This window comes from Mustela nivalis (assembly GCF_964662115.1).
Source record: "Mustela nivalis genome assembly, chromosome: 7".
Classification (NCBI taxonomy): Eukaryota; Metazoa; Chordata; class Mammalia; order Carnivora; family Mustelidae; genus Mustela; species Mustela nivalis.
In genome coordinates this window covers 146,611,269-146,633,989 of record NC_139026.1, presented here as the reverse complement: position 1 = coordinate 146,633,989, position 22,721 = coordinate 146,611,269, and the positions used below count along the sequence as shown (strand labels likewise).

At 51.2% G+C, this 22,721-nt stretch overlaps 1 protein-coding gene across 6 annotated transcripts in view; it reads right to left on the bottom strand.

The window, feature by feature from the left end:
* LARP4B (La ribonucleoprotein 4B) overlaps positions 1 to 22,721 on the bottom strand; it is an 88,384-nt gene that overhangs the window by 12,137 nt on the left and 53,526 nt on the right. For all 6 annotated transcript variants that reach the window (XM_082739782.1, XM_082739780.1, XM_082739783.1 and 3 more), the window contains 9 exons: positions 20,470 to 20,548; positions 18,854 to 18,990; positions 12,859 to 12,962; positions 9,778 to 9,888; positions 8,351 to 8,404; positions 8,058 to 8,267; positions 5,543 to 5,649; positions 4,779 to 5,030; positions 3,761 to 3,806 (listed from right to left, as the gene is read on the bottom strand). In XM_082739782.1, coding sequence (XP_082595908.1) covers positions 3,761 to 3,806; positions 4,779 to 5,030; positions 5,543 to 5,649; positions 8,058 to 8,267; positions 8,351 to 8,404; positions 9,778 to 9,888; positions 12,859 to 12,962; positions 18,854 to 18,990; positions 20,470 to 20,548 — 1,100 coding nt within the window. The remainder of the gene's footprint in view (positions 1 to 3,760; positions 3,807 to 4,778; positions 5,031 to 5,542; positions 5,650 to 8,057; positions 8,268 to 8,350; positions 8,405 to 9,777; positions 9,889 to 12,858; positions 12,963 to 18,853; positions 18,991 to 20,469; positions 20,549 to 22,721) is intronic.

The following is a 22,721-nucleotide window of genomic DNA, read 5'->3' as shown; positions in this document are numbered from 1 at the left end:
TCTGTGACAGCACTGGAAGTCCTGGCCTCAGCAGTCAGACAACAGGGAGAACTAAAGGTCGTCCAGGGGCGCCTGAGTGACTCAGTCAGTTAAGTGTCTGCCTTCGGCTCAGGTCATGATCCCAGGGTCCTGGGATTGAGCCCCCCATCGGGCTCTCTCTTTCTCCACCCCACCTCCACTCTCTCACGGTCTCTGTCTCTCTCATAATTAAATCTTAAGGAAGGACGGAATGAAGGTCATCCAGATCGGCAAGGAAGAAGTCAAAACTTCCATTATTTTCAGATAACGGCCCACACCTTAAACTGGAAAGATTCCACCAAAAAACTGTTAGAACTGATAAATTCAGTCAAGTCACAGGTTACAAAATCCATGTATAGAAATCTGTTGTTTATCTATACACCAATAATGAAGCAGCACAAAGAGAAATTAAAGAATCAATCCCATTCAATACTGCACCAAAACCAGGTAAGATCCTGGGAAGAAAGAAGCCTGACCAAACGGGAGAAAGACGTGCACACTCTGCCAACTGTGAAACACTGATGAGAGAAACTGAAGGGGACATGAAGAAATGGAAAGGTGTTCCATGTTCATGGACTGAAAGAAGAGATGTTGTGAAAATGTCTGTAAGACCTAAAGCAGTCTGCACGTTGAATGCAACCCCTACCAAAATACCAACAGCATTTTTCTCAGAGCTAGAACAAATGATCCTGAAATTTGTACGGAATCACCCAAGACCTCAAATAGGCAAAACAATCTTGAAAAAGAAAATAAAGCTGGAAGCATCACAATTCCGGACTTCCAGCTGAATTACGAAGCTGCAGTCATAAAGACAGGGTGGTTCTGGCACAGACACAGACGCATAAATCAGTAGAACAGAACAGAGAGCCCAGAAATGGACCCTCAACTCTACGATCAACTCATCTTTGACAAAACAGGAAAGAATGTCCAACGGAAACAAGACAGTCTCTTCAACAGATGGTGCTGGGAAAATTGGACAGCCACATGCAGAAGAATAAAACTGGACCATTTTCTTACCACACACAGAAATAAATTCAAAGACCTCAATGTGACACGTGAAACCATAAAAATCCTAAAGAGAATACAGGCAGTAATTTCTCTGACCGTGGCAGTAGCAACTTCTTTCTTGATAAGTCTCCAGAGGCAAGGGAAATAAAAGCAAAAATGAACTAGTGGGACTTCATCAAGATACAAACTTTCTGCACAGCACGGGAAACACAATCAACCAAACTGCAGGGCAACTTTCAGAATGGGAGAAGTTACATGCAAGTGATGTATCTAATAAAGTGTTAGTGTCCAAAATTACAAGAACTTCTATAACTCAACACCCCAAAATTAATACTCCTATTAAAAAACAGGCAGAAGACATGAACAGACATTTCTCCAGAGATCTCTGGATGGCGAACAGACACATGAAAAGATGCTCCACATCACCCATCATCAAGGAAATGCAAATCAAAACCACAATGAGATAAAACGTCACAGTGGTCAGAATGGCTAAAATTAACAAGTCAGAAAATGAAGGTGTTGACAAGGGTGCAGAGGAAGGGGAACCCCGTGCACTGTTGCTGGGAATGCAAACTGGCACAGCTGCTCTGAGAACAATATGGAGATTCCTCAAAAACATAAAAATAGAGCTACCCTCTGACCCAGCAATTACACTGGGTATTTTTCCAAAAAAACAAAAACACTAATTCAAAGGGATGCATGCACCCCGACGTTTACAGCAGCGCTATTTATAACAGCCAAACTGTGTGTGTGTGTGTGTGTGTGTGTGTGTGTGTGTGTGTAACAATGGAATATTAGTCAGCCATCAAAAAGAACAAAATCTTGTCATTTGGAATGACATGAATGGACCTAGAGGGTATTACGCTAAGTGAAGTAAGTCAAAGACAGACAGTACCATCTGCTCTTTCTTCAGTTCTGCATATGCGTGAGATCAGATGGTACTGCCTGTTTCTCACCTTTATCACGGTGCAGGTAGCTGAGGTTCAGCTTGTTCCGGTGGGTGATGTGCCCTCAGAAGCAGGCCAGCACTTACGATCACTAGGCCCCTCCACGCTTCGGGAACCTCGGTGACTCGGCAAGGCTCTGAGTGAGGCCCAGACCTGTGGTCGCCAAGTACTTCTCAACATTTGCATTTTCTGAAGGGAACCCAGGTTTTCAGAAGACCACATTTCCAGGCATTCAAACTTCACAAAAGTTTACTAGACCCCGAGTCCTGGGGAACAAGAGCAGGCGACAACGGCCGAGGCACAGAGCTGCTGAGCGGCCGCGCCCACAGGTGAAGGCTCGTCTTGAGTGCAGCGTTCAAAAAGTTTTTAGGATTTGCACGGCTTGAGGTGAGGTACGAATGTGGCCCTCGTCCCACAGCCTGGGTGGGCCAAGCAAACACACGCTATTGCCCATTTCTAAGTTCCAGAAGTCACCAGACTGTCCTGATGCAACCACAAATGCACTCCCCTTAAGAAATGCACCTGCATCGCATGCCTGGCCTTCCATGTGGCCGCGACCACTGGGAGTCAGGAACACAAAATGTAGCAGATGGCAATGAAAGAAATGTCACCTCTAAATGTAATTTAGTAACCAGGGAAAACGATTCACTTAAGGTAACTATTAACTGACGACCTACTCTGATGCTAGGCTTGCTAGTCCAAACGTTACAGGAATTAATTCCAACTATAATCAGCCAATAAAAATGACCGTATCAAAGGGTTCACCAAAACCAGAATAAACTAACCAACAAGGTAGAATTCTGGGTGTTTTACTAACTACTAATTCGTACTTTCTGAGTTCAAGACAGAGAAAACAGACCTTTTACAGTGGGAGCGCACCTACCCACTGGCTCGGGGGGCTGGACCAAGAATTCACTCCGTCTCTCCAGTCCTCTCAAGTGTCGATGTCTACATCCTTCCTCCCACGTGTGGACACACAGCGGCTCCACCTGCACACCAGAGCTGGGCAGAAGCCGTAGCCACGGGAGAAACTCGTACAGAACCCCAGCAAATGTGGCCGTGCCCCAGGTACTCAGCGCTCACATGAGCCACCCTTTATTCCTGGGTTTGTTCCAAACGTAAGTTACAACAGAAGGCAGTAATGCTTTCTTGCTTTCTTTCTCTTTAAGAGACAGAAAGAGGCGAAAGCAGGAGGAGAGGGAGAGGGAGTAGCAGACTCCCCACCGAGCAGGGAGCCCGATAATAGGACTCGATCCCAGGACCTGGAAATCATGACCTGAGCTGGAGGCAGACACGTAACCAACCCACTGAGCGCCCCCGGAGCTCTGGCAGTAACGCTTTCTGTGTAGGGGATACAAGTTAAATGTTCTGAATGAAAAATACCAATGAACTAATTCCCACTTAGAAGTCCACTCTGCTTGTCAAGAACCATTAAGTTCTGTTACTCTCACTGGCACTGCGCGGTCACCCAGACAGACAACGCATCTCCAGGTGTGCACAGACCGCCCTGCGCGCCTACTGGGTGGTTGGCGCTGCCTGCCACACAGCGCATGCGCATGGAGACACCACGGGGCGACACTCTGCAGCCACGGGGGCCAGCAGCATGTCTACAGATGCGCCGCCAGCCTGTCCCCTTCAGGCCACCGAGTCAGTTATCACCTGACGCTCATCACGGTAGAGAAAAGCTCCACACGACTTAACCTTCAATCATGCCGTTAAATCACACGTCTGTTTAGTACAAATTGGGTTTAAAGTCTTATATGGGGTCAAGGGCTGGATGTACTCACTGTCAGCTTCTCCTCCCGTTTCTTCCGGTAGCCAAAGGAATTCTTCCTAGAGAAGAGGAAAGCAAAACACTGTGAACTTCTTCCCACTTGAAAGGTCTTTCACTGAGCACGTGTAAGCGCACACATAGTCTTTCTTACTTTGTAATCGATTACAGTTGACTTTTTATTGTAAAATCCCAACCTTAGGAAGTATAAGCAAAACAAAAATTTTGTAGTAAAAGACTAAAAGTGATGTCGAGATTTAAAAAAAAAAAAAAAGAGTAAGAAAAACATTTACTGAGAGAATTTTCCTAGTGGACATTTAGGATTTTGTTACAGAAATACCTGACCGTCCATTCAGCTGCCCTGACAAGACCCATAAAATCAGACAGTGAGCTCTGCAGGTGAGCTGTTAAGCACTGCTAATGAAAACGGACCGGGTTAACCGTCGAAGTGGAAAGACGCCAAAGCAGCCTGGCCTGCTCTCCCTCCCTCTCAGCCCGGACATGACCACATCAGCCCCCGTCCACTGCCGCCAGCGGCACTAAGGTTTCCAAGCCCCAGGCACCTGCGACAGCCAGCTCCCAGCTGTGTGCACAGGGCTCGAGAGGTCTGGGACCGGCACCGTGTCCCGCACTGAAGCAACAAACACCGATGGAGCGGCCAAGCCCTGGCAGGCCCGGAGGCCACACGCCGCTCTCATGCCCTGGACAGGCTTCTGTGGCCTCGTAGCCCGCAGGCTAATTCTATTCCACACTTTTGTTTTTATTTACTCTTCCCTTTGTTATTCCAACGGAATACACTGGTACTGTCTGTGTGAGCTGGACAGGAGTTCAAAGAAGTAATTTTGACTAATTCCTTTCCTTTACAGAAAACCTACAAGCAGTCTTGCCCAAGATGGCCTAACGAGCTGAGTGCTCGTGATGTATTTGAAAATAACATTTATAAAACATGCCTAAATTGATGGAACTTGTAAATACTAAGAACTTATTAGGAAAGGCAGGTCACGGCTATCTGACAGCAGCTCGGAAGGACTCACCTCCCTCTCCCTAAGCCAGGAGGCGACTCCGCGCTGCTCTGCTCCACTCGGCCAGACCCAACCTCCCTCTTGGTGTAGGTCGGAGGGTTCTGTATCCGTGTTCTAGGCTGACCTGTCTGCCGTGTCTGCGGGCTTCGAACACCGTTAATTAGCCGATCAGCGGTGAAGTTAAATATCGAAGGGCTTTCTAATAGCCCAGCTCCTCTCTCTGCGGTGGGAACGGCGTGGCGTAGATGAGATTTACTAGGATTCCTGTAAACAAAAGGTTTGCATGCTCATTCAGTTATAATGGGATCGTGGCATCCTAAAATGGGATCACTAGTATAGGAATGTCCCGGCTCAAATGTGCTCTCTACTTAGAAAAATCTTGAAAATGTTACTGAAGAAACAGCTCACGCATACCGTGTCTGCCAGCGTGAATCTGTGAGGTATCAACGTCCTGCCCAGCGGCGTCCCAGCCCACGTTAAAAGCGGACGCCCGCAGAGACAGGTGCAGACCATCTGCAGGCTCCCCGCACACGTTTCAGGGCTTCATTCATCCCACGAAACGTAAGTCGTGCCTCAAGCAGTCTGATTCACACAAACACAACCCGACAGATCGCCAAGGCCGTTTCTTCACTAAGTCAAAGTGACTCGAGCACGTGGGGAGGGCCACCTGGTTTAGCGTCATCTGTCTTGCTGTGCCCTCGAGCACACGGCACGGCAGGGACCCGTCACCCCCAACGCCAGACAACCACCGCCCTTCGACCACTCATGCAACTTGCCTGCTTCGTGGAGGGTACTGTCTGAGGGAAGTCAGAGGAGAGGCTGCAGGTTTGAACGTTGGAGACGTAAACCCATTTATAAATCCAGTATTTGGAAACGGAGTCACCTAGGTTCATTAAAAACAAACAAGTCAACAAGCCGTAAACAGACCTGGAACTGGTGAACACCATGCAGACCTTCTGCTTATCTGGGCTGTTTCTCGACATTTTATTCAATTTTATACTGAAAATATTCCCAGGCTGAAAAGAACATGGTGTTACATCATTGCCAATGACGCGTATTTCCGGAGCCGGGCTGGGGCAAGACCTTTTTCCGGGTGAACTCGGGCGATGTCACAGCAGCCTGCCGAGGAAGCCACTGACACCTACTCGGAAGCTAGAGCCGAGAGCAAGCGGGGCAGAAAACGGATGTTCAGGACAGTGGAGAACCAGAAGTTGATTTTTTAAAAAAGGAAAAAGGAAAAGCAGCAGGGGAAACTCAGGGTCAGAAAGATACCCTTGGAACTTTGTAAGCCACCTCAATAGGCTGCTTGAGAACAGCCGCCAGAGTCAGACTATTTAAAAACGGATCAATCACAGCAGAAGCAGATTCTGAGATCATGAACAATGCAAAGGTCACTCGTACCAAACCCCTTCCTGGATGTGCTTTTACATACACAATCCTGCTATCTGCGCGCCTGTGCTCAAGAGTCTAAAAAATAAATTAGCTCCTGACCCAGTAATTTAATAGGACTCACAGAGAATTCACAGGCACCGTATGTTCACATCTGCTCAAAATAACACAGCACACTTTCGAGCAAGCACAAGGTCGCAGGTGCCCACCCCCAAACCAGAACCACAGGAACCCTCCTAAGAGGCCAGACAGCTGACCCCAGCTGCCAAGGGCCCCTACTCCAGCCCAATATGGGTGCCATCAGAGAAGTCAGAGCAGAGACTTAAGAGGAACTGAACTGCACAACCACGGCGGCTAGCTTCCTTGGGAGAAATTCTCCCACACAAGAATTTGAGGACTTTATTCCCCCGGAAGGTTCTCTCATCCTGTATCAGCTCATGGCTGTCGGCACGCTTTTACAGCAAGCAACAAAGGTTTCAGAGAAGGAGAGCATTATGAGGAGTCCCTCTGAAGAGAGAGACGCGGCTCAACACCAGCACCTGTCTGCTAACTGCCTCTGCCACCGCGGGGTTCTAGGCCTGCGCCAGCGCCGGAGAGGACCCCTCCTGACCCTCCCCGTCTGCCCTCCTCCCATCCCGTAAGCCACAGGCCAACAGCACATGCCTCCGGGCACAGTAAGAAGCCGAACAGCTTTGTCTCCCAGTTACCCGCCTCCGCCTCTGGGTCAGCTCAGAGACCCCCACGATGCCAGCGCTGCCAGGGCCTCGGCACACGCCGCCCCCTCTCCTGCAGCCTCGCCTCCCTCACACTCCTGCTGTAAGCTCAACGGAGGAGGACGGGGCCCCGGGCAACCTCCAAGCTTGAGGCTTCACCGTGTTCAGTCCCGCTTTGTCAGTGACCGCGTGTCCGACGGACGCTGCTGTCTTCCCCAGGCTGCCTCCCTCCACGGACACATCTTCACGAGGCAGCAGGGAACAGGCAGCGTCCCCGCTCCGGCGACTCGCTCCTCTCCAGCCTCCCTTCAGCCAACGCCCTCCTCCCACTGCCAGTGGTACGGGGAGCCGCGGCCCCTGGCTCGCTGGCGTCTCCCGTGCCCCGCACCTGACCTGAGCGCCGCACGACTGGCCCTACTCACGCCACGGCCCCATCCTCAGTCATCGACTGGCCTCCTGCTTTCCGACCACGACCTTCCACACACTCCACTGCCCCGCTCTGGTGCCCACGAAAGCCGCCCTGCAGCCCCAGGCACACCTGTCCATCTGTCCGTCCATCCGCACGGTCTCGGACGGGAGGCCGAGGGCCGGGGCTGAGCAGCCAAGTGCTGCCTCTCACGCCCACGCTCCACAAGCGCGCGGCCGCGCCGAGGCAGGGTCCGCCTGACCTCTCGGACCTCTCCCCTCTGGCCAGCAGCGCCCCCGGAGGAAAGCGACGGGCGCCACTTCACAGGCCGGTCAGCTCTAGGGCTGCTGTGAGGGAAAGCTCGCAGGCCCTCCACTCGTCCTCGGCCGCTGGAATTACTGAAACTCCTTCCTCCACCTCCTCAAAAGCACTTCTCGCTGCAACCCGCCCCGCGCTCAGGAGTAACCCAGGCCTCCCAGAGCCCGGACCGACCACGCTGTGTGTGTTCCTGGGGATTACACAGCGTAGGAAGGTGCCGCCACACGGGAGAGCAGGCAGACTGGGCTGAGATCAATAGTAGAGCCTCCGAACGCTTTTTTTACGGGTACGACGCTGCATACTGATCTCCTGATTAAGTTTAAATCCACCGAAGAACTCAGGTCTGTTTTATGCTGGCAAACCATCTACGCCCCTGATTCGCTACCAGAACATCCCTCCCGAGCACCCAGTGCAGCGTCCACAGCGTCCTGCTGCACGAGCTCCAAGCAACGAGACAGGACTCACCAGGGGGGGGTCGAGATAGCTGTGTGTCGCCGACCACGTCTGGGGGGCGATCAGGCTGTACAGGGGGAACTGCTGCTGGGGGCTGTAGACCGGAGGCAAGTAAAAGGAGGCTGTGTAGCGCTGCTGCGCGTAAAGGCTCATGTCCAGAGGTCTAAATCCATTCTTTGGCAAAAATGTGTTTATAGCTATTGCCTTTGCTTTTATCCGTGCCTATGTGGGAACAGAGAGATTTCTGTCAGAGTGCTCGAGAACCGGTCTGCAAGTAAAGAAAGTATAACCAAGGTCTTGCTTACCTTAATTGGTTTTCCTTGAAAAGTTTTGACTTCTTCTCGTAGATACTTGTAAGCCTGAGGGCAAAAATCATCCAAAATGCCACCGTGTTAATCCTGTAAGTCAAATGAACTAACAACCCAATGCCTCGAGCCAGGAATGGTACAGGTAAGGTATGACAGACAAAGACCCAGAACACTGATTCTTAATCCACTTCGGGTCACAGACGCCTTCAAAGAACCTCTAAGACCCAGGGAGCCTCTCGCAAAAACTCTCCTGAATGACGTACGATTCTATCAGTGCTAACACACACCACCAAAGCCTCCCACGACCACAGGCTAAGGACACGGAGCCCCTAGCAGTTACCTTGATGTGAAAGCGGATTCACAGTTGGAGAAAGGGAGACACTCTGATGGCGGTACCGGTGCAGCTCCTACGCCTCTCCTAAGTGCCCTCCTTAGCTGGGAAGGCTCCGCGCCGCCTGCGCTGCCCCCAGCCGCGCCCCGGCCCGTGCTGCTGAGGGGCCTTGCGCCTGCTCCGCCGACGGGACCCCCCTCATCTCCCACCGCCCGGCCCCTCCTATGCCCCCTCCCTCCAACCCAGTCAAGCGCGTCCTTCAGAGGCCTGTTTCTTCTGATCATCGCAGCACCCACATCGCTTCCCACCGCACGGCTCCCCCCGAACAACCGGAGTCGGAACTGCGAGGGTCCACTTAAGGGCAGGCTTCAGCGGACACACACAGGACAGGACTATGAACGGACTTTCTCCTCCCCGTGATTTTCTTCAGTCTCCTCTCTCCTCTAGCTTACTTTATTACGAGGACACAGTACACAACACAAATAACACACAAAACACGTGCCAAATGTTGCTGCTATCAGTAAGCCCACGGGGCAGCTGGCAGTGGAGTACGAGCCGTTCAGATGGGAGGCGTCCAGAGTTCGAGGTGCGTCCCCCCTGCATGGGGTCAGCATCCGTAACTCCCCTGTCGCTCAGGGGTCCACCGTACTGGCATTCCTCGAATCACGTTAATGTTTCCCCCAATCAAGACCCCTCTTTCAGGCCAGGGAGAGCGTCTTCACTCCTTCCCTGTCCTCACAGAGCTTCCCCAAGGCCTCTGCCAACTCTGACACGCACAGTGATGCCTCGTGAAACTTAAAATGACGTTCAGATTTCCCAGAACACTTTTTGAATATTAAAACTTTCTGTCACCCAGATGAAAGAATAGAAGTCATGTTCACGGGCTCCACGTCCTTGGGAAATAACGTCCCGTGCCCCACTGCCCCACAATGGTCTTCACAACAGCCGACTTCAGTCGCTCTAACCTGATCCCCCTGTGCTTTATAGTCAGACTTGGGAGCACCACACAGAAGTCATCTCCAGGCCCCAATGTAGTGCCCCCCACGTATGGCTTGTGAGGTAAGGGTAACACAGGGGTGGGGGGACAGCTTACCTGCTGTGCGTCAGCTTCAGTTTCAAACGTAATAAACCAATTATCGTTATAGGCAAATTCACAGTTTATAAATTTCGGTAAATTGTCTCCTTTAAATAATGCTTCTACTTCCTACAGGAAAGAGAGAGGGAGAAATTAACTCTCATCTCTGCCACATGTGTCCTCACCAAGCAGAAGCGACTCCCAGGGACGGGGGTGCGTCTCCCCCACCAGGCAGAGCGGAGAACACTCCCGGCGCACAGGCGCTCGGGCACAGCGTGCAGAAGGGCACCGCTCTGGCGTGGGCACGGACACACCCTGGAGTCACGGGGCCCTACTTCTGCTTCACAGCACTCCTGGAAGGTCAAAGGGAACCTCACATGAAGCTCAACTCCAGTTCCAGGAAACAACACGCGAGCACTTAGTACCCAATAAAGTAAAATCCAAAATGCCTGGCATCCATTCAAAATCTACTGGGCGCACAAAGAAACAGAAAAATGGGCCCTGAAGGAGAAAAAAAGAACCCATCACATTAGACCCAGAAGTGATACAGACGACAGAATAAAAAGGCAAGAATATTAAAGCAGCTCTGGGATATATATTCTATATTCAAAAACGTAAAGACTGAGCATGTTAAAGAGACACAGAAGAGGAAAAAACAAAGATCCAAAAAGAACTTCTGGAATGAAAAATGCGGTATGTAGGATTAGCCGTTAGTTAGGAACTTTGACAAGTAAAGACAGAAGAAGAGAAAAAGTGAAGAAATGACACTTCAGGAAACTTCTGTTCAAGAGACGTGCGAGCGGCACCAAGGGGCATCACCATCAAATGGCTTAAAACCTCACAGCACCGGGGAGCAAGGGAGCAGCGCTAACACGCAGAGGAGCTAAGGAGACACGACGCGCACCAGAGCGCAGGACAGCAGCGGCTGCGGACGCAGGAAGGAACGCAAACCTGGAACCCCGAATTCTACACCCAGAGGAAAGGGCTTCCATAAATGAAGGAAAAAATACAGATTTTCTCTAAAAGAATGAATAAAAAAGAAAAGAAAAGAATTTCTCAAACACACCAAAGCTGAAAACCCTCGCTGCCAGGAGAGCCGAGCCCGAGAACTGAAGGACCACGTGGGCAGAAAGGAGGCCGGAGCAAGCGCGGACCTGGACACGCGCACAAAAAGCCACGTCAATGGCAAATGCTGCCTAAAGACATCTCGCTTACTTTCAAGCTCTCGGAAAGAAAATGAGCTTGTCGGACGCAAACAGGACAACATACCGTGTGGTTCGGGGCGGCAGCAAGTGCCAGCCGGGCAGGGAGCGGCGACGCCCGCGGAGGACGTACCCACCGACGGGCCGGCCGGGAGAACGAAAGAGCTAGAGCGAGAAGCCAAGAAAGGGAGACAGAGAGAACGAACGTGACCCAAGCCGAATGGGCGGCACGGGAAGAAAGGAAAGGAGGGAGGACCAGCACGGAGAGACGGAGCAGCAGGCGGGAATCCAAACCCAGTCCCCCCGCTGAGGGCTCACACCAAACGCTCCCAAGTCCCTGCCGAGAAGGCCACGAACCTCCGAGCGGCCCAGGAGAGCAGGACGCCTGTCCAGGCAGCCCGCGGGCCGTCTGCTCCCGCCGCCGACAGCCAAGGCGCTAAAGGCGCAGACGCCGGGCCGTGCCCAGAGGGACAGGACAGCACGGGGGCAATGCCGCGGACACTACGGTTGGTTCCAGAGCAAAGTACTCCCGGGGAATCAGGGCCATTCTGTGAAAGTCCATTACTCAACCAAATGAACTGCCATTTAAAGACTTCTCCAACCACGGGCAGGCACGGGGCTGCGCGGCACCGCGAAGCGTGCTCCGCAGCCGGCGCGGAGGGCTCTGCGCCCCGCACGCTCGCGTCCGCCCCTGCAGCCCGGCCGCTCTCCCCTTCGCTTCTGTTTCAAACTCAGTTTACCAAAAATCTAAAACACTTCCATGGCTCAATCTTACAACAGATGTAGGGGGTGCCGTTTGGAATAACACAAATATACCAAGATCATCGTGTGCGGCTCAAAAGAGAAAATTCTTCTCGGCTCTAGCCCTTCCGAGTGTCTCAGAGGACCTCCGTGTGCGGGGTCACCGGGAGCTAACCAAGACTCCGGACCGGCAGAAAGAAGTAAGGTGACACTCCATATTTACAACCTCAGAAAGAAGAGGATAAAAAATTCATTCCCAATTTCTTTTTCTTCATAGAGAACCCAGAACTAGAAAACAGCGTTAGCTGAACAAAGAGTAAAACTCGCTGGAACAGGGTGGCACTGGAGAAGGGCGAGACTTCTTCGGCCAGGGCGGTCACACCGCGCCTCCGCCACACCGCACCAAGAAGCGTCCCTCAGACACCCACACACGCACTGACCGCCTCCATTGAGACGGCCCTGAGCGCGCGGGCGGCTCGAGTCCCTCAGGCCTGACCCACAAACACCCCTGACGGACGGAACGAACCTCCTGGGGTCGCAGACAGTCCCTGCAGCAGACAGCGGTCGTGCTGTCAACAGGCCAGAGCTGGTGCTGTCAGAGCCTCACATGAAGGCTCCTCATCATTTCTGGGGCGGCTGCCAGCTTGTCACTGCAAGAGGCACCGCAGTCTATGCTTTCGGACAAGGGACGGAGTTTTATAGCAACGCAATAACTGTGGAAGACTTCTCGTGACTCTGACACGATCAAATACTGTGGTTCCCTCAAATTATTGCCTAAGTTGGTACCTTTTTTTATTTTTTTAAAATTTGAGATCGAGTGAGAGGAGAGAGCACAAGGTGGGTAGCAGGGAGAAGCAGGCGCCCCACACGGGGCTCGATCCCAGGGACCTGGGGATCGCTTAACCGACCGACCGAGCCACCCAGGCGTCCCACCCTCGTCAGTATTTTTTACCATGAAGAATAGAATGGAGCTCCAAGACCGAAAGTTTGAGCACCACTCTTAAAAATGAGTCACACTGTAACCAACAGTGTGTAAATCCTGGGAAGAAAGTGTTACTGTGCGTATTCTTTACAATACGCCCTCTAAAAAAACCACAAAAGTAAACAGAAATAAAAAAAACCCACAAAGTCCGAGCACGCTTCAGAGGAGACTTACTTCTACAGGCGTGGACTCCGGTATTTCCCGCAGGATCACAATGCAACGACTCTGATTTGGCCTCACTTTTTCTCCCTTCTCATCCACTTGGACTAACGGTAAAGCTACAAAGAGAAGAAAAATGAATGGTAAAACACAAATATTCAAAGAAATTGTCTGTATTCTAGTTATGACATAACAGATACTCCGGTGTGATGTGCTGTATCTCACTTACTAAACACAAAGAAGACACGTGTATGCACTGGGACACCTTAACACAACCCATCAGAAGGTTTTACACCCATCTCACAGGTTAAATTTCTCAAAACCAAGGAGCACAGGAATTTAAAAAGTCCTTTAAGATCTAGAATAAATTCAACGCCATGAAACAAGGATTCAACAGCGCAAGCGACCTGTAGATGACAACTCAAGAGTTACTGGCTTCCTCTTTTCTACAAGCCCCTAGCGTCAAATAATTTTCTGACCCACCATGACTCTTTATTTTGAATCACGAGGTGCCACGGGCATCCTACACAGCTTTTCCCAGCAATGACGTCCTCCAAAACCGCAGCCCACGGGCAGCACAAGGACGGTGGTGCTGGGGCAACAGTGCCAACACGGGGACAAGCCGGATTCAGACCTCACAAGTTTCTACATACGCTCCTTTTTGTGATGTTCTGTTTTGGTGTCACGTCTATGAAACTGCACCACGTGTAGATTCTAGTCACAACGCAGCACGACACAGTCAGGGCTCAGAGCTGTCCACCCCGCAAAGAAGACAGGCTGCCAACATGAGGAACGAAGACTAACTTCACTACAGGTTCTACTAATATTGAAAGTACCTTAACGGAACATTATGAAAAAGTTCCTGCCAATAAACGTAAGTTAGACAACTTACACAAAACAGAAACATCCTTAAAGATACACACTAGCAACGTTCACTCTAAGAAGACAGTCACCAACACAGACCCGGATCTATGAGAGAGAGAAACTCAAGGCCCACGTGGTATCCCTGGAGAATCCTATCAAACACCTGAGAAAAAAATAAACCCGTTCTACAGCACAACCTCTTCCTAAATACCTGAAAGAGAATACCCGCCAGCTCCACCTGCGAAGCTGGCCGCTCTCCGATACTCAGACGGAGCAAAGACAACACAAAGCAAGAAAACTAAAGACCAATATCCCCTGTGAACACGGATGAAAAATTCTCACAAATTCTGCCAAATCAAACCATACAATATATAAAAATGATAATAAACCATGACAAGTGGGTTTTATCTCAGTAATGAAAGGTTGGTTTACCAATCAAAAATTAAGCAACAGGGGCACCTGGGGGACTCAGTGGGTTAAGCCTCTGCCTTCGGCTCAGGCCGTGATCCCAGGGTTCTGGGATCAAGCCCCGCACTGGGCTCTCTGCTCTGTGGGGAGCCTGCTTCTCCCTCTGCCTCTGCCTGCCTCTCTGCCCACTTGTGATTTCCGTCTGTCAAATAAATAACTAAAATCTTAAAAAAAAAAATTAAGCAACAGAATTCACATTAATGGGCTAAACAAAAAAACATACAATCACCTCACAGACGCAAAGTATGTGGCAGAACCCAACATTCCTGAAAAGAAATTTTTTCAGCAAATTAGGAACGAGAGAAACCTCCTCATGTAGGAAAAGCCAAGGTCTAGCATCACACTTACTGAAGACAGGACAAAGCAACAACAGCGCTCTCTCCGCTTCTGGTCGGCGCTGTCCCGAAGGCTCAACCAGGGCAGTAACGTGAGCGACAGAAACTGGACGCACCCAGACCGGGTACGAAGAGCTGAAACTTTCCATTCACAGGCAACAAGCTTATCTCTATGAAGAAAATCTGAAAAAATTTCCCAAAAAACTAGAATTGAGGAGTTTTAACAAAGTTTGAAACTTTGTTACAAAAAATACTAAAATGAATTGTATTTCTACATCCTAGCACTGATGGAAAACTGAAATAAACACATTTAAAACTGTGTGAAAAACAGGAAAATAATTATAAAATCTGTTAAGATATGGACTACCTGTACATTGAAAACTGCAGAAATTACCAAGAACAAATTATAAAAGATGTAAATCAATGGAGAGTTACTGTGCTCACGGAATGTAAACCTCACCATCGTTATGTGTCAATTCTCCCCAAATCAATTTGTACATTCGATGCAATCCCAATAAAAATATTTTTAAGGGTGGCTCAGTCAGATAAGCAGCTGCCTTCAGCTCAGGTCATGATCCCAGGGTCCTGGGATTGAGTCCCGCATCGGGCTCCTTGCTCAGCAGGGAGCCTGCTTCTCTCTCCACCTCTGCCTGCCCCTCTGCCCGCTTGTGCGTGCTCTCTCTCAATCTGACAAATAAATAAATAAAATCTTAACAACAACAACAAGAAACCTTAATTTAAAAAAAAAAAAAAAAAGACACTGCAGGGCAGGTGTCAAAGCAGAGAAGCAAATCAAGGACACAGGCCCGGAGATAAACCGGCAGTGGGGGGCGGACGGTCCCGACAACGGCACCATCCAACTCAGGGGCGAAGGGAGAGCCCGTGCAGCTGACGGCACTGGAACAGCTGCACATCCACATGTGAGCGGGGCAGAGAACTTAGATCCATACCTCAAACCACATACTAGTATTAGCTTAAAATGGACCACAGACCTAAAAATGTAAACCCTAAAACTATAAAACTTCTGGGAGAAAACCTCCATGGCTTTGGTAACCACAGATTTCTTAATCGCTATGCCACCAAATGCAAAATCATAAAAGAAAAAAATTAATAAATTGAACTACACCAAAAATTCAAAAGAGTGTTGTTCCAAAGACACTATCATTGGCAGAATACAAAAGAGAAGCTAGAGACTAGGAGAATGTATTTGCAAATCACACCCCTGATAACAGCTTATACCCGGACCCAGGTAACGATAACACAGGTCTCACACTACACACCCTCCCACAAACCTCAACTGTACGAACACTAATAAAGAGGTGGGGGTGGGGGCACAAGAACAGACACTTCAACAAAGATAAAAGCAGAGCAAAGAGGCACGTGGAAAGACTGTTCCGTGTCACCAGCCATTAGGGAAACAGAAACTGAAAGAGCAATGAGGTAAAGTCAGAGAATCTGCAAGTAAGACCCCCGCAGGCAGCCCCCGACAGCAGAGGTGTGGGGCAACTGGCTGCAGCACCGCAGGCAGTTTCACAAGTCAGAACACACCCTCCGTCCCGGGCCGGCTACAGAGAGAAGCAGAAGCCCCGCACACAAGGGCACTTGCACACCAGTGCTCGTGGCACCCGATCTGGAGTGGTGCAGCCTGGCCAGAGCGAGTCTCACAACGGGGGTGAATAACCAAGTGCGGCCGATCTACAGCGCGGAGCAGGACTCGGCAATGAGACCAAAAGCTATGGATGCGCTCTCCAACAATCGTGCTGAGCGCGGGAGACCGGACCCCCACCCCTAAAGGTCACTACACGACCGACTGCATTTGCACGAAGCTTCAGAAAATGCAAACTAAGGCACAGTGACAAAAAGCAGATGGGGGGTGGCCTGAAGCAGGAGGAAACCCCCGGGCGGACAGTACGGTCGTCATCGCCACTACGGTAGCTCTGCAGGTGCATGAAGACGTCGTGACTTGACAGATGTACAGGCAGTAATTTAAGGTGTGTAAACTCTACCTCAGGAAAGCTGTAAAAACAAAACAAGCAGGGACTGGCGACGTTCCCTGTGCTTCTCATCTCCTGATTTTGTCCCCAGTTAGTGTGCCCCCCCCAAGGGTCACCTTGAACCAGGAAGGTCAGTCCCACTCGGGTCTTTACACTCTCAGCCCTGGACCTCTGACCCATGAAAGGCCGACTCCGATCTCTGTGACTCGTACCTACACGCTGCAGACGTTATCAGCCCGCAGGTATGTGAAACAGACTCTGTAGTCAGCATTACGACGGGTTCCTGCTGAAAACGTAGCCTAGTTTATTTTAATCGTTCCAGCGCTCACGGTGAGGCTCCGTCACATCTATTCATGCTCTGGGGACAAACACCTGAGTCTATTCTTAAGTTAGCAATTTCAACTGTATTAAGTATAAAAGCAAAGCGTTTGAATCGGGCATTCTGTGCCATGCACTCCGTACCACGTATATTATTTCACAAAAACATAATTTATGCAGTTCAACCAACACTAGAGTTCTGGTGTTGTACTGGGGAATATTCAAAATAAAATGTTATCAAGGGTCTACTGGGTATCTAATGCGACGTGGGAGGCATTCTGGGGACAGGAGTAAGATTTAAACAGGAGATCTCTGCTCACAGAGGCTCATTTCTCTCACCGTCCGCAGAACCACAACCGCTACGCTAACTCCACGATCCATCAGGCCGCCGTGCTGGCACGTGTCTCTGTCTGAAGCCAAGTGAACGAGGCAATGAGACACTTCAGAGCTGAGGAGGAAGGCAAGGAGGTACCCCCGCAACTCCAGACCCTCCCGCCCAGCAGGGAAGGCAGAAGAAGGGCGGAGAGGCCGGCGGGGCTGTGGGTCCACGGGGAGAAACAGCCTCCCTGCAGCAACCACGCCGGGCAACCCAACAGCCTCTTGCGCCGCAGGAACGACTCCTGCCAGCGTCACCCAGGAATCAGCCACGGGGCAGCCGAGCTCCCAAGCAACGCCTGGAAGAAATAACTACACCTGGGACTCCTGATAATGACTAAAGACCGTGAACTGAGTCAAGTGTTCTTGGGTCAGGAAAGCCACTGGCCTTTATTTAAGTGCACCAGACAGGACCAGACTCAACCCGACCAGCAAACAGACTTCTTTTCTGAACGGAACGTCAAAAACAAAGCCACACGGGAAAGCATAAACTATCTTGGGAAACGGCGGTTGTAATTTTCAGAATTCAAACTTCATAGATGATGCTTGCTCGTTTCTTCACTATCTGCTCAAATAATTTAGTGACCTTACAAAATCTGTCTAGGAACAGGAAGCAGAGAACTTTCATTTGCGAATAGAAATCCAACCAAGTTTTAAGATAAAACGTTCACCTATTCTTCTATGAAGTCAAATGCACACAAGAAGTCATCACCACCCGTCAGTCATGCTGGGGAGAGTGTAGAATCACTGCTGCCTCAGTGACGGAGAGTCACAGCGGTGACACAGGGAAACGGGGTTTCAGTTCTGGCTTGACGGATGTCCCCTCATTTAGAAATATTTGGGGCAAGGGGACATACTGTACACGGTGATCTTTGTGAAGGAGTCAGAGCAGCCCTGAGAAGGAGACTGCGGAAATAGATCATCTGGTACTTGCAGTCCTATTATAAAAAGTGACTTTCTATAATTAAAAACAATCCCATTTGAAAAGATATCCAATATACTGTACACTGAATTTAAAACTCATCCCCAGGGAAGCTATCCCAGGCGGCAGGGAGGGTGGAGGCAGTACAGGGGCCCTCCAAAAGCTCCGGGCGGCGGTGGTCTTGCAGCCGCACGCTGAGGCCCACGTTGACGCAGCCAAGCGGCACACGCACGCACAGCGCAGCGCCCAGGATGTCGCCTGTAACCCAGGCAGATGATGTCTTTGGAAACACATGACCAAGTAGCTGGGCTGTAGACGCCTGCACCAGCAAACCACAGCTTAGAAGCCCACAGTCCCGGAACCCCTGCCGGACTCTGAGGTATTAAACCTTGCTCTGATGTGGTCAGAGGTCCAAGAAACAACTTCACTCACAATAACTTTCTAAAGAAAAAAGTCCCACTCCACCCAAACTTGAGCCAGAATTTGAAATTTATAGCCCTTATGCTAATGGAACCGGCCTCCAGCGCCACCCTTCCCCACATCTGTCACCAGCCCCAGCGGGCTTCCGCCTCTGCAGCAGCCTTTCTCGGGCGCACTCCCGGTGAGATGCGTTTCTGAGCCTGTCAACACCCCCCACCAGACAGGGCACCGGCCGGAGCAGCCAGGAAGCTGAAGGAAGACCTCACTTGCCCTCAAGACCACATTCTCACCCACCCAGACCGCCGTTTACTTACACCTCAGCACCTCCACAATCAAGTTCATGTCAGTGCTGAGCTTCTTGACGTGGTCCAGGTTAGCTACCGTGGTGATTGGCACATACTGATCACTGTCCATCTGCGATATAAGGTACATGTCGCTAGCCAGGTTCTCCCTGCGGAAAGAAGACAAGAGCTTTTAATGCCCCCTTCTCTAAAGGGACGCTTCCGGAGAGGGGTGAGCGTGGCCCGGCTTCAGAGCCAGAGGAGAGCTCCAACCCCAACTGGGCCTCATCCTCTCTCGGACCTTAGGGAAAACTTTTTTTAGAGACCTCTGGGGAGGCAGAGAGAGCAGAAGTACAGTGCACCTTTTACAATCACAATGACTGACTGGATAATCCATTAAAAATGTATTTATAGCTTATCTCTGTGCTAAAAAGTATCTGAGTAAACTTATTAAAAATACACACAGTTTTTTAGGTAAGAAAATCCATCTGTAAGAACAGGCCAGGAGGCCAGTGCCCAAGTGCCTGCTGCGCCCGCCGAGCCATCTGGAACGCTAGCAGCCGGAAGCAGAGAAGGACCCAGAACCAATCCCACAGCCCTCGGGGTCACAGCAGGCAGGCTGCAGGTGCTGGCAGCTCAGAGGTTTGGACCTCTGGAGAGGCTTCTAGTAAGAAGTCTCCGTTAACAGGACAACGTGCTCAGAACACCTCAACGCAGACGCACTGGTCCTAGGGAAGGCAGAGGACAGTCTCCAAGGCCTGCAGACGGCAACGCTGCTCCATCCCCACCGGTCCGGCGGCGCAGGCGGCCCAGAGGGAGCTGTGTGAGATGCAGACGCCGCCCTTCCACCTCGCCGCCTCGGAGCAGCGGCTCTCCCCTGCACAGCGTACACGGAGGCCGTGTGCCAGGGCCCTAACTGGGGAGGGGTGGGCCAGGACGGCAAGCTGGGGCACCCGTCCCACCTCTCCCCTCCACGCAGCTCCACGGTCTCTACAGCAGCCCTTCCCAGAGGCTCTGTGGAAGTCCGAAGGCAGCCCCAGAGAAACACTTGAAATATCACCACCACTGACAGAAGACCTTCCACACGGCCCGTCAGTTATCCTCACAAAGAGAACTACACTGAGCCCAATCCCACCTTCCTGCATGTAGGTTTCCGCCACGTGGAACTTTAAAGGCTCCACTCCGCGTGTCAACAGAAAAGGCGGTTCTCAGGACGAAGGCACGCGTGGAACTACAGGCGGCACACACAGACACAGAACGGCTTGCACTGCAGAGCCCGGCGTGCTGGGGGAGCTGGAACAGGAAGTCTGTTCTGACTTCACCGCGCTCAACCGTGTCCCTGTGAGGTCCCGCCCTCAGAGTCTGATTCCGTGGGACTGGGGGCGGGGGTCGCGTCCAGGACTCTGAATTTCAAAAAGCAACCCAGGTCATGATCATCACGATGAATTTGGGGAGAACCGTGGGAAACACCGGCCTAGCTGATTCGGTTCAGTTCTCCCCAGCAAAGGCTTTCCCTCCTCCACATTCCGCATGTCCTGTGCCGAGATCAGCAGCTCCTCGCCCCTTCTGCACAGTGTCACAGCTGTACGTAGCAGCCAGCGCACAACAGCCGAGAGGGCAGGCACTAGAACAGCCATCGGCATCCTTACCTAGATAAGCAGAACTCCAACGTCTTTTTAAGTACTTCTCGGGGGTCCTCCGGGCTTTCCGGCTGAGACTCATTTCCTCCTACATAAAAGAAATGATCAACTCAGGAAAAATGGTTTAAAATTTACCAAGCAGATGATTCAGCACAGTGATTCTCCTGTTTCCAACATACGTATTAATTCATCTACACATCTACACATCTGTGCACAGACAGTAAGAAAACCGCTACTTTACCTACTAAGAAAGGGAAATCAGAGGCAGAAAACTTAACATCCCCTCTCCCCTAACCCAAAACAACACTTAATCTGAGGAGCCGGCCTTGTTAGTAGAGTGCGGAGGTCCTCCTTCCCTGTTCCTCCGCCCTGTAAAAAAGTGTTAAGTTTCTTTAATACCTTGTATCAATTCAAAAAGGACTTCCAGGGAGCCTGCAAGAACACAGATACTTAAACATTAACAAAATATAAAGGAGGGTGCCTGGGTGGCTCAGTGGGTTAAGCCGCTGCCTTCGGCTCAGGTCATGATCTCAGGGTCCTGGGATCGAGTCCCGCATCGGGCTCTCTGCTCAGCAGGGAGCCTGCTTCCCTCTCTCTCTCTCTGCCTGCCTCTCCATCTACTTGTGATTTCTGTCTGTCAAATAAATAAATAAAATCTTAAAAAAAAAAACAAAAACAAAAAAAAACAAAAAAACAAAATATAAAGGAAAGAATAAAACAAGGAAAAAGAGAAACAGGCCAGAACGATAAAGCTGGGGCTCCTAAGCCCACGGGCCGTCAGGACGACGCAGTCTCCACACCGGAGTCTTACGAACTTGCTCTAAGCCCACATGGTCAAAGCTCCAGGCGGCAAGTGCTGGGCTTCAGAGTCTGATGGGAGGGAGCACACACGCGGCCCTCACGAGCAGGCGGGGGCTGGCACCGGCTTCTAAGGGAGACTTCTCCCAAGATGCCCGATGGTACAGTGGGGGCCACTGAAGTGTGTCTCCCGTGAGGCACTGGACACGGACCGGGGGGCTGGAGCCCAGGGGAAGGCCCTGGCACCGCCAGCAGCCACACAACGTGACAGGAGGATTTTCATACTGGAGTTTGGGGTGAGCTCCTGCTCCCTCCCCGCCCCCGGACTCTGCACAGCAGGCGAGGACCCTATTTGTAGGTTGTCAGGATAGCAGAGGCACGGAAACACAAAGAACTAACAAGTTTTTCATACACTTCTCTGTAGATCTGCATAATCCTATATGTGGAATTTTCTGAGAAGACACACTTAAATTTTAAAAGTCAAAGACCAACAAGAAGTAAGGAGAAAGGAAGGCGTTCATTAACAAATAAGAACAGAGAGCTCGAGCCTGTTTCATATAGAGCTTTACCAAAATCCACCCCCAAACAGCAAAAGCAAACAATAAAACAAAGCAAAAACCCCACAACCAACAGAATAAAACCAACGGACTTGATGAGGCTGGAAATTACAAAAGGCCCTTGAAACACAATCCAATGTCATTCCTTTGTCCAGAAAGGCCTCTCCTGGGCACTCAGTTAAATTCCGATCCCACCACAGATTCAGACGTCTACTGTCTCCCGCACGCCAGGCACTGTGGCAACGCTGGTTCCTCAGCCTAAAGGCGTCCAACTCTGCTCCTGGACGGAGAGGCAATGCGCGGCTGAGTAAATAAACACTGGACATCAAGTCAGAAGCAAGCGGACCCCGAGGAGACCGCCACAGGTGCGGGAGAGCAGGGCGGAGCTGCTCGTCACAGCAGCCAGAGGGGCACCGCCGCAGAGGCGGCGCGGGGCAGAGCCCGGCGGAGGGGACGGCAGGCCTGGCAGGGATCCGAGGGAGCGCACCCCCTAGCAGGCAGCTCCCCCATATGCATAAGGGGACACGTGAGGAATGAGGCCACAGAGGCAGGGAGGGAGGCTGAGGAGATGAGAATTCTAACCTAAATGGGATGGGACGCCAACGGACGTCTTGGAGCAATTTCTCTGCTCCGCTCTGCATCGGTGAAGGCACAAGAGGGAAGCAGCGCCTCGTTCGGAGGCCAGGGCAACAATCCAGGACCAACGAGTACTCGGGGCCACTCCAGGTGAGGGATGGGACTTGAGCCGCGAGCACAGGAGGACAAGGCCAGGGCGACGGGACGCGGAGTCAGCAGGAAACAGGACACAGCCAGGCCGGATGTGGGAGGACACGGGTTCCCCACTCAGACCGGCAGCACCCCGTCACCGGAGGCCTGGAGAAAGGCCGTGCTGGTGAGGAGGCTGGG